The sequence below is a fragment of the Microcaecilia unicolor genome, chromosome 5 (assembly GCF_901765095.1).
Source record: "Microcaecilia unicolor chromosome 5, aMicUni1.1, whole genome shotgun sequence".
NCBI lineage: Eukaryota > Metazoa > Chordata > Amphibia > Gymnophiona > Siphonopidae > Microcaecilia > Microcaecilia unicolor.
In genome coordinates this window covers 17,307,278-17,318,586 of record NC_044035.1, presented here as the reverse complement: position 1 = coordinate 17,318,586, position 11,309 = coordinate 17,307,278, and the positions used below count along the sequence as shown (strand labels likewise).

Here is an 11,309-nt window from a genome sequence, read left to right as displayed (position 1 = left end):
GGGGGGGCCCGGGGGTGGCCTTGTCCCGGGCCCGGCTCTCGGTGGCCCTGCTCCTGCATACCTTGTAAATAGCAGATCTTTGCCTGCGGTGAGCAGCGACTGATACATACTGTTTGAACCGGCCCCACAGCCTTCCCCCCGCCTATGCAGAAACAGGAAGTTGCATCAGAGGGAAGGTTGTGGGGCCAACATGAGCGGTGTGTGTTAGTTGCTGCTCGTTGCCGTTGAAAATCTGCTATTTAAAAGGTATGCGGGGGAGGGGGGATGTTTGAGAGACCATATGGCATGTAGTCAAGAGAGGGAGAAACCGAATCACTTGTGGGTCAGGGCGGAGTTCTGCCCACCCAAAATTGGGTGTCTGGCTACGCCCCTGGGAGAGGGAAGTGGAAAAAGCAGCTGCAGTCAAACAGATCCTGACATCCATGCAAACTTCTACAATTTCATATTCAAAAGGATGATGTGCAATTCAAATCTTGCAGGGAAGGGGTAAGGAGGACGCAATTGGGGAAGGAGGGCACAAGGCTGGAGAGTTGCCAACAGTGCCCAGTGACCTTGCTTTTTTTTTTTTTTTACAGTGAGAATTAATCACAGAGAGCCACCCCCAGATCAAAATTTATTACAAAAGTAATAATGCCCCTTAACTACAGATGACAAGCGGAAAGTGCTTTAAGCGGGTCAGGTTTATAGTCTCTAGTTATATAAACATACAATTAGAATATACATAACGCTCTGTAAACTCTCACGTTTCCTGATGGACTCTTTGCTAAAGAGGGGAATTCATCGCAATCACTTTTCTTATCATTTAATGATGGCTAGTCTGTGTATCCACAAATCTTCAGGGGATGGGCACAGGGATACAGAGCCTGTCACCTCTAGGACTGGAGGGCTCAGGGGATGGGCACAGGGAAACGGAACCTGTCACCTCTAGGACTGGAGGGCTCAGGGGATGGGCACAGGGAAACGGAACCTGTCACCTCTAGGACTGGAGGGCTCAGGGGATGGGCACAGGGATACAGAGCCTGTCACCTCTAGGACTGGAGGGCTCAGGGGATGGGCACAGGGATACAGAGCCTGTCACCTCTAGGGCTGCAGGGCTCAGGGGATGGGCACAGGGATACAGAGCCTGTCACCTCTAGGGCTGCAGGGCTCAGGGGATGGGCACAGGGAAACGGAACCTGTCACCTCTAGGACTGGAGGGCTCAGGGGATGGGCACAGGGATACAGAGCCTGTCACCTCTAGGACTGGAGGGCTCAGGGGATGGGCACAGGGATACAGAGCCTGTCACCTCTAGGACTGGAGGGCTCAGGGGATGGGCACAGGGATACAGAGCCTGTCACCTCTAGGGCTGCAGGGCTCAGGGGATGGGCACAGGGATACAGAGCCTATTATTCTAGACTAAGCACTTAAATCCATAAGACAGTCTTTGCTGTTTGAAGGGGATGTAGGGGTGATTTAGGAAAGAGTCGCTGATCTATTCCCTTCTCTGAAATCAAATTCTATTTGGTGTTTACACCTTTGTTTGCGGTCTCAGCCTAGGACTGAATCCGCAGGGAACAGGAATTCTCTCCCTTTTGTGGGAGTCATGTTTCCAGGTCAGGATGGAGACGCATTTGTTGTTCAGGTGAGAGGGGTCTTATATTACCAGATAGTTTTGGTTGTTGTTTCTATGACAGTCTCAGTTCCTCTTGTACACAGGCCTCCTCAGTCTACCTCAGTTTGACTTTCTATGTGGATTGTCTCCTCTTTTGGTTCAGCTGACCACAAGTGGCTCAGCAGTAGGAATGCAACTCGTGACAATATGTAGTAGGGTCTTGAAATAACATCCCTCTGCACTACAGCGTGTCACTTTGAGTTCTCTTTGATTGGTGACAGACATCCAGCGTGCATTTTACCAACTGGCAGTAAATCTTGCCCTCTCCCCTCTTTGAATGCCGACAAGTCTAGAAGCTTTCAAGTAAGAGCGTCTGACTAGTGGATTAAGGCTCACGCTCACAGACTCTCCAGGTTAAGAGCCACCTTGGTCCTTGGTTCGTACAGTGCCATGAAACATACTGGGCTGAATTAATACTATATTGGGCCCTGGGCAAATACACATTTTCTAAGCTCCTACCATGATTCCTGTTCACTCCTTTTTCTCATCCTCTCTTTCCCTCAACAGATCTATCTTCGTTCCTTCTCTCTTGTTCCCCCCTTCCCTGCTGGACTTCTATTCGTGTCCTTTCTGCCCACTCCGTCCTCCATTCTAGTTCACCTCTCCTGACCTGACTTGATGTGGAGGTGGGGGTCTAGAGGTTACAGCAGCAGGCTGAGAACCAGGGAATCCAAAGTTCAAATCGCACTAAGACTCCTTGTGACCTTGGGCAAATCACTTCACCATCCACCTGACTCACCTACAAACTTAGGGCGAATTTACTAACCTGTAATACATGTTAGATATGATTAATGCAAGGTAATCGTAAATAAGCCCTTTGTGTTAAAAGTGCAAAAATGTGTGCTAATGCACATTAGTAAATCTAGCCCTTAGATTACAAGTCCTCTGGGGATGGGATTTACCAATTATACTGGACTTCGTAACGTGCCTTGAGCTCAGATTTGAAAAGGTGACTAATTAAATTGAAATACTCAAAGGCCTCACCACCTGTATAGAACCCCTGAGTGGGAGCTTGTGAGTGTGCACTCGGTGTCACCTTCTGCCATACTCAGAACTAGGCCCTGCAGCCTGCCCTTGGAGAGATAATGGAGGTCTGTGCAAGGAAGGGAGGGGGATTAGGGAGTAGAGGCAGGCAGTGAGGGAAGGTGTGGCTTCAAGGAGCGTGGGAGGGGAACTGAAGCCACAGAGAAGGGAAGAGGGAGGTAGAGCATGCTCACTGCTAGGGATTACTGACAATTAGTTTGCTAATTTAAAGGTTCTGGCCTCCCTTCATTAAAACCATTGGCTGGCAAACCTGCCTTGACCCCAAGTCTCCAACCTCTGTCAGTAGTTTCCCATTCTCGTCTGGAAAACTTGACGGGTCTGTAGGTTCCCTCTTGACTTTGAGTCCTAGGGCATGTGCCTCATTTGCTTAGGCATTAATCCTGCCCTGAAGATGTTCCATGGACGGTTTCCTAAAGGACAAGTCCATAGACCGCTACTAAATGGACTTGGGAAAAATCCACAATTTCGGGAATAATATGTATAAAATGTTTGTACTTTTGGGAAGCTCGCCAGGTGCCCTTGACCTGGATTGGCCGCTGTCGGGGACAGGATGCTGGGCTCGATGGACCTTTGGTCTTTTCCCAGTATGGCATTATTTATGTACATATGAGAAGAATCCCTCAGTGCCGGGCTTCCAACAGACCTTCCAATTATAAAGCAATTTCATGGGCTTGCTGCAAGGAACGTCTGTCTATTAATGATTTAGCTGAGATCATTCCCCACTCTGAATGCACTAGCAACTACATACACACCAGATGGAGGGAAACGGTGGCACTGCTGACAAATGTCTACTAAACCCCCTGTATGGGTTACACATCTACACAGCTGATAACAGGAACATTCAGTGGTGATTTCTGACGGGCCATGCCGGTCACTGACCTGGACTAGAAAGTGAAGGCTGATGCTGGCCCCAGCCTAGTACCTTTTAAATTTTTTTAAAAATAAAATAATCTCTGGGAACAGTGGTGCTGCAACAGTGGTCTCAGATGGGAAAGACATGGGCAAAGTCCCTCAGCAGAGGCTTTAACCTCTGACTGGCAGTCAGTGGTGTCAGTTTGTCCCTTGGCGTTTCACGATGGGAGCGGAGGATCTTCCAATTTCTCAGGCCGTGATAGTCATGGAGCAGGATACAGAATTGGTGCTGAACCACCGGCCTTTCGCTCTCCATACACTCAGTCCTGGTTTCTCGCTCTATTCTCGCAGCTGTGGTTGTCCTAGCTGACCTCTTGTTTCTTCTCCCATTCCTGGTAAGAAAACAAACTCACTGTGACTCCAGACAAAACGCTCATGATTTCAAATGCTCATTATTGTTATGGGCAAAATGTAACCTTCCCACTCAACTTTTCTCTCACACAACAAATCCCCCAACATTCAAAAGCGTTTAACTGGCCAGGTAAATGCCCCATAGCCAGCTATCCGTGAATTTTCAGCAGGACATGGCAATCGGCCCAAAATAAACTGGATATTCAATGCCGATCGCTGGATACGGCCCAGCATTGAACATCCGTGCTCAATGCCGACCGTAGGAGTAATCCAGGCTAACTCCCGCAGTCTGAATATTGGACCCAAAAGGTTTCCCAATATTCATTTTCCATCAAGCTGGTGTCCTGAAAGAGTTCCGCAGTACCACTTACAAATCACACCCTCATCACCTAACGACGGCTCAACAGCTGAAGATTAGAGAAGCAAAGTGAAGTCTGCAACAGAGCTGGGGTTTAGAACCCAAGAGTTCTATGTCCTGGTCCTGCCTTCTAAGCACTTTACTGTGAGGCCCTTTAAGGTGGTTAATGAGCAGGAACAGACCACCACGTGACTGGGTTAAGGGGTTTTGTGGTCGTTTGCCCGTTTCTGTGTGTTAAACCAGGCGTTACCGAATGTTTGAGAATTTTTCTGTCAGAGGCTATGCAGACGTGCCAAGTCTCCTGGTTTCAGCGGGAGACTCCCACTTTTGCCGCTTATCTCCCGCTGAGTGGCCTCCTCATCAAGCGGCAGCAGGAAATACCTTCATAAAGCACCGTCTCATACTGCCACTGATCCCAGGGCAGCAGAAGATAATGTTTTATGAAGGCGTTTTCTGCTGATGCCGGACGGGGAGGCCGTGCCTTTTGCCGCTGGCCACGAATCATCTTTGATGGGGTGGAGCAATGGGTCGGAATGGGAGAAGCAATGGGCGGGGTTGTGGGTGGAACTGGGCAGAGCAGTGGGTGGGGGCGGAGCTGGAGACAGAGTATGGTGGGCCGGGGGTGGGCCCTACATCTCCCGCTGAGTGGGTCGACTCCCTTGGCAGCTCTGGGTGTGGCATGGGTGGAACATGAGTGTGGAAGCATCAGGGCTGGTTTTAGACATGCTGGGGCCCAGGCCAGAAATTAAGAAAGGGGCCCCTCCCCCAATCACCCCACCCCACCATTACTGCCACACATAAAACAACTTTACATGATTTCTTCACACATGAAACACAGACACACCTTCACCGAATACAGAACAAGGAATTAGAAATGTGATCACCAAAACTGAACTAGGAACCCCAAGAAGTTAAACTTGGCCAAGTACTGCAACACTGAAGAAATGAAAACAGAACTGAACTTCCTTTTGTATTGAACACAATCCGTGTCATAGCCAACCCAAAATTAACCATCGCCCTTGCTGTAGCTGCAGGGATTCCCAAGCTGTGGCAGCTGGCGGTCAGAGCTCTCCAAGCTTTGCAGCTGGTGCCTGTGCTCTCAAGTTGCTGTGCCACTGCCCCCCCCCCACGCATGCAGAAAAACCAAGCATTCACAGGGGTGGGTTAGCAGTGGTGACGGCAGCTTGGGGACACTGCCGCTGGCTGCAGAGTTTGGAGAGCTCTGGCTGTTGGAACAGCAAAGGAAGAGGAAGTCTTCACATGGAGGTATTTATATTTTGCATTCAAGCGGGGGCAGGGAGAAAATTGGGGCCCACCCACATCTGAGTTCAGCCCTGCCCCCTCCCCCCATCAGCTGACTGGCTATGCCACTGAACACAATACAAAGACATCTGTGATCAGTGCGTTTTTTCTAGCAAAAAAGGTGCCGGTACTCAAATGCTAGGCCACCCTTCAGGGGCGGGGTGATCACTGAGGGACCCACCCCACAATAGCCAGGCCCCCTTCAACCAGTCACAGAATCTATGACAAGGCAGAATTGGTGTGTAGAGCATAAGCTCTTTCATTAAAACTTGAGGACCATGGGTCAATTTTAGCAGACAACGGAAAAGGTGCTGGTACTCAGTACCCCCAAGTACCCTCTCAAAAAAGCCCTGTCTGTGATACCTGTATCCGAAGGTTAACATATTTCAGTTAATCAATTCAAACTAAAACACTTTTTTCTACCTTTGTCTGGACATTTTATTTTTCCATCCTGTTGGTCCCAGTTTCTCTGATTGTCTTCTGCCATTTCTCTTTCTAGCAGCCTTTGTCCATTTGTCTTTTCTTCTCTCTCTTGTTCTATTCCTTCACTACACCTGTCTCTGACATATTGATCCTTCCTTTCTAGGTCTTTTTCTTTTCTGCCTCTCTATCCACTCGAATTTCACCTTCTTCTTTTGACTTTTCAGCTACCTATTAACTTTCCATATTCTTCTCTCATTCCCTAGCTATACCATTTCCTATCTCACTCCTTCCCCAACCTGCTAACCTGCAACTTCCTGTTTTAGCCTGGGAGGAACACGACAGAGGAAGTGCCGGGGCAGACACAGGTAATCTATAAGAATTGCTGTCGCACTGCCTACCCACCCCCTCTTCAACAAAAACGCAATGCAAGGAAGACAGGGAAGGGAGGGGGACCTCGGATAGGGATGGCAAGAATGGGAAGAGGTGGCAGACCGCGGGGGCCCCCTGGCGCTGTGGGGCCCAGGGCAACTGCCCTGTTTGCCCCCCTCCTCCCTAATGCCGGCTCTGGGAAGCATTAGTGTTACACTTATCGTGGTCTAACTGGCTAACACAGAGTTAATGCTGGACCACTTATTAACTGGGAGCTGATGCCATACATTAATCTTTATTGAAACTTTTTGCAAAGAACCAAGAAATCACATAAACAACATGCCAGATTGTACATCCCCCATCCCCTCCCCTCCCAACAGAGCATTTCCCCTCAGTTACCAAACATCTCCATCCCAGCTAAGAGACCAAGAGTCTCACTCAAACCTTCGCAGCAGCTAAAAGCTGTACCCTCCAGGTTTTATAAGCATCCCATACTTTATGAAACTATAGTATGCGACCCTGGTGGATCGCTGTCATCTGGGACATCTGGAGGGACATAATCGAAAGGGGCGCCCAAGTTTTCCTGAGGAGGTCCTTGCAGGACGTCCTGGCGAAGGGGCGGGGAAACCCATATTATCAAAACAAGATGGGCGTCCATCTTTCGTTTTGATAATACGGTCGCGGTCGCCCAAAACGTGAAAGTTAGGTCGACCTTAGAGACCCCCCTCCCCGATGCAACTTCCTGTTTCCACCTGGGAGAACTATGGCAGAGGAAAGGTGCTGAGGGGGCCGCAGGCAGCAGTTCTGAATCGCTGCCATTCCGACGATCCCCTGTGAAGAAAAATGCATTTTAAAAGTACAACGGAAGGTGAAGGAGATGTTAGATGAGGGGTAGAGAAAAGAGGGAGGCATGCCCTCCCACGGGGGCCCGCTAGAGCTGTGGGGCCCAGGGCAGCTGCCATGTTTGCCCTCCCCCCCAAACCTGGCCAACTCTATAAACCAATGACAAGAAATTTCTCCTTTCCCCAAATAGAGTGATTGATTGGGGGTCAGTGCCTGGATCAACCCTTTTCCCTAGAGTTTAACCACTCAATCAGATGCCAGCCTTTTCTTCCTCAATATCAGCTGGTCTCCAGTTTCCTGCAATGACATGGTCACCTGTTGATGTTGCATTGGGGTTACCATGGACTTGCTGTACTGGGTGATTCACTCTTTCTCTGTTGCTGCAGCAGTATCACCAATTAAAATGCTGCCCCTCCTCCCCTTCCTTGGCCACTTCTCTTCTGATAGCAGGAGTTTCTGTCCCCTCCTCACTATAATTTTCAGTGTATCACAGACATTTTGCCTATTTTCCATCTGCAATGCTGACTTTGCGATGTCCTCAAACTGCATTGAAATCTGTGCTTGGAAAACTTGCCCGGACATGCCTGCCTTGCATCTAACAAGACCCTGACTTCCTTTATCCAGTGATGCATCTGGCCTGATCTAGAGGCATGTAGTAACCTTGGCAAGGACGTTTTTGCTTAGCATCAGGTTGCTTGGAGCCTCAGAAGTTGGGGGAATATCCAAGTGAAATCAAAGACATACTTGTGGTTACCATATTTATGACTATTGGGCCCGGACCAATCATTTATTTATTTCTTTACCACAGCTTGATTTACTACAAGGGCCATTACCAATTTCAATGTGGTTTACAAAATACACAAGTTAAGAGCAGGGAAGAGAACAGAGAAAAGTATAAGAGTAGGAAGATATCATGGGTTAGGAAGTAGGAAAGGTGAGAGTAAGGAAGTGAGTTCTGAGAGCAGACTTGAAGGTAGATATAGGAGGATTCCAATTTAAGGTGAAGGGGAAGGGAGTTCCAAAGTTTGGGACCCTCATAGTTGATTGCAGTTGTATGAGTAGCATCCCAATGAATAACTGAGGGAGAAGGAAGCACGAGCAGACCTGAGTGGAGTGAACGGAGGGTGTGGGGAGCAATGTATCGGATAAACAAGTGAGAAAGATAATCGGGGGCATGAGGAAAATGACCCTTGAACACAAGCTTTAAGGTTTTAAACTGAATGGGCGCTGAGAGAGGGAGCCAGTGTTCTTGCCAAAGAAGAGGGCTGATATGATCAAATGGCGTTGAACTGTGAAGGAGATGAACAGCAGTGGATTGATCAAGTTGCAACCTCTTGAGGGAATGCAGTGGTAGGCCAAGAAAGAGCAAGTTGCAATAGTCAAGGTGAGTGACGGCAAGCGCTAAAAGAAGAGAACGAACGGCAGCAGAGGGCAGAAGTGGTTTGACAGCATGCACAGGACGGAGGGCAAAGAAGGAGGTGTGGAGGATATGATCAATGTGAGGGTTGAAGGTGAGAAGTAGAGTTGAAAGTGACACCGACGATTTTGACGGAGCCCTGGAAGAGCAAATGACCTTTACAATCACAAAGGTCTGTTACAGCAGAGACTTAATAGCACAACTAGGTCTGGGAATTCGAGTCAGAGATAGGCAAATACCTAGTAAAATGAAACATTGTAGTGCAGAAGATAAAAAGAGAAGGGAATCGGGAGAGGGATTACAAATTCCTCCATTAAAAGTTAAACTGAAGCACGAGAGTTAATTGATATGCCAACGGAAATACCCTATTCCTTTTAAGGGAAGACAGGGTTTTTCAACCACTGATTGAATAATTAATAAAGGATAAGCCCCGGTTCTAAAAACCAGATGGAATATATAGGTTAGGGCAGGATTTAGAGCAGATTCTGGAGACAGTTATTAGAGGGAGGTGATGGTGTGGGAACAAGTGGGTTGAGTTAGGGAAGTGAATGGCTATGCATTTACCAGCATTGAGATGAAGACGGTGGGCGTAGAGCAAGGAAGAGACCTTTTGTAGACAGACATTAAGTTGAGAAAGATTCGAGGAAGCAGAAGTGAGATGATAGAGGATCAAAATGCTATCCTGATTTGAAGGACACGTCTGATAAGATTGTGTATAAAGACGCATATGCAGTGGGCACAGGTCAACACTGATCTTGAGCACTTATCAAGAAGAGACAACATCACATCACAAGAAACAAGATCCATCCACTTGCCTGCATTGCCAGCTGCCTGCGGGAGTATACATCATGGTATCAGCAGACCGAGGTTGTATGCCTTTATTTTAAAGTCTGCAATCACATTCGGATTTAAGCAACTTTTATAGTAGGGAGTGAGTGTTGTGACTCTGGGCAAGTCACTTAACCCTCCATTGCCCCTGGTACAAAATAAGTACCTGAATATATGTAAACCGCTTTGAATGTACTTGCAAAAACCTCAGAAAGGCGGTATATCAAGTCCCATTTCCCTTCCCCCCTTTCCCTTATGACATCACAATATCAGAAGTGAGCCAAGTATCAGGCAATCAAGCCATTGTGACATCACTGATGAGGTTGGCTCTTATTGGTGGAATGAGTGGCGGAGTAGCCTAGTGGTTAGTGCAGTGGACTTTGATCCTGGAGAACTGAGTTCAATTCCCACTGCAGCTCCTTGTGACTCTGGGCAAGTCACTTAACCCTCCATTGCCCCTGGTACAAAATAAGTACCTGAATATATGTAAACCGCTTTGAATGTACTTGCAAAAACCTCAGAAAGGCGGTATATCAAGTCCCATTTCACTTTCCTTCCCTTATCCCATCTGACACCTGTTGATTTCATCATTCTACATATTTGTATTAAGAACTTTTAAATTCTGATTTTACCTCTGCTTACACTTCTGTTATATAATGTAGCTTTATAAATAAGCCCTTTTCTATTGGTTACATGTGGTCTCCTTCACCTTCCGTTGTACTTTTATCGGTGAATAATAAGAGGAAATTCTGAACTTTAGGTCTGTTACAGTTAGATGAGTTTTCTTTGGTGTCTTTACCGTGTTTCCCCAAAAATAAGACACTGTCTTATATTAATTTTTGCCCCCCAAAATGCACTAGGTCTTATTTTCAGGGGCTGTCTTATTTTTCGGGGAAACATCGGGGTTGGATCGGGGTTGGCCCGCCCACCCTCCGTCGCTCCCAGAACTAACCTTAAACGCCTCCTTTCACCTTCGCAGCAAGCAGCAGCAGGGCAGGCCACTCCTTCCTTCCGTATCCCGCCCTCGCCTGACGTAATGTCCGCAAGGGTGGGGCATGGAAGGAAGGAGAGGTCTGCCCTGCTGCTGCTTGCTGCGAAGGTGAAAGGAGGCATTGAAGGTTAGTTCCGGGAGCGCGGAGGGTGGGTGGAGGGGGGCCTGGCGACCTCGGGTGGGGGGGGGGGGGGGGCGGCCCGGGGGCGGCCTTGTCCGGCTCTCGGCGGCCCTGCTTTCAAACAAAAATTTACTAGGTCTTACTTTCGGGGGAGGCCTAATATCTACCAATTCAGGAAAACCTGTACTAGGTCTTATTTTCGGGGGATGTCTTACTTTCTGGGAAACAGGGTATTACATGCCTTTGTCCTACTGCTGACCTCTACTGGACAGAGGTGATACTGTAATCCTCACAGATAAAGGTTGAGACTTACATAGTAGTTTAACGAGAGTATCCTAAGCTAAACACGGGATCCACAGCTAATTGAAAAACTCCAGATTGCTCAAAACACAGCTGCAAGGCTAATCTTAGGCAAAACGCGCTTTGATCATGCTCAACCTCTCCGTTTTAATCTGCACTGGCTCCCCATTGTACACCGTATTACCTACAAAATCTGCTCATTGACTCACAAGATAATATATGGGGAAGCCCCTGCCTACATGCTAGATTTGATAGATCTACCATCGAGAAATGCTTCGGAGACTGCTCGATCCTACCTTAATCTACATTCATCTTCTTTCTCCTACGTCAGCCCAAAGTCTTGGAACGTCCTACCAAGGCATCTAAAAGTGATTGACGACCACCAGCTATTCAAGAAA

General features: G+C 48.0%; 1 protein-coding gene across 2 annotated transcripts in view; it reads right to left on the bottom strand.

Annotated features, from left to right (window-relative positions):
• Positions 1-3,232: 3,232 nt before the first annotated feature.
• Positions 3,233-11,309, bottom strand: part of AFAP1L2 (actin filament associated protein 1 like 2) — a 260,437-nt gene continuing 252,360 nt past the window's right edge. For both annotated transcript variants that reach the window (XM_030202683.1, XM_030202684.1), the window contains exon 19: positions 3,233-3,940. In XM_030202683.1, coding sequence (XP_030058543.1) covers positions 3,911-3,940 — 30 coding nt within the window. In that variant the 3' untranslated portion in view covers positions 3,233-3,910. The remainder of the gene's footprint in view (positions 3,941-11,309) is intronic.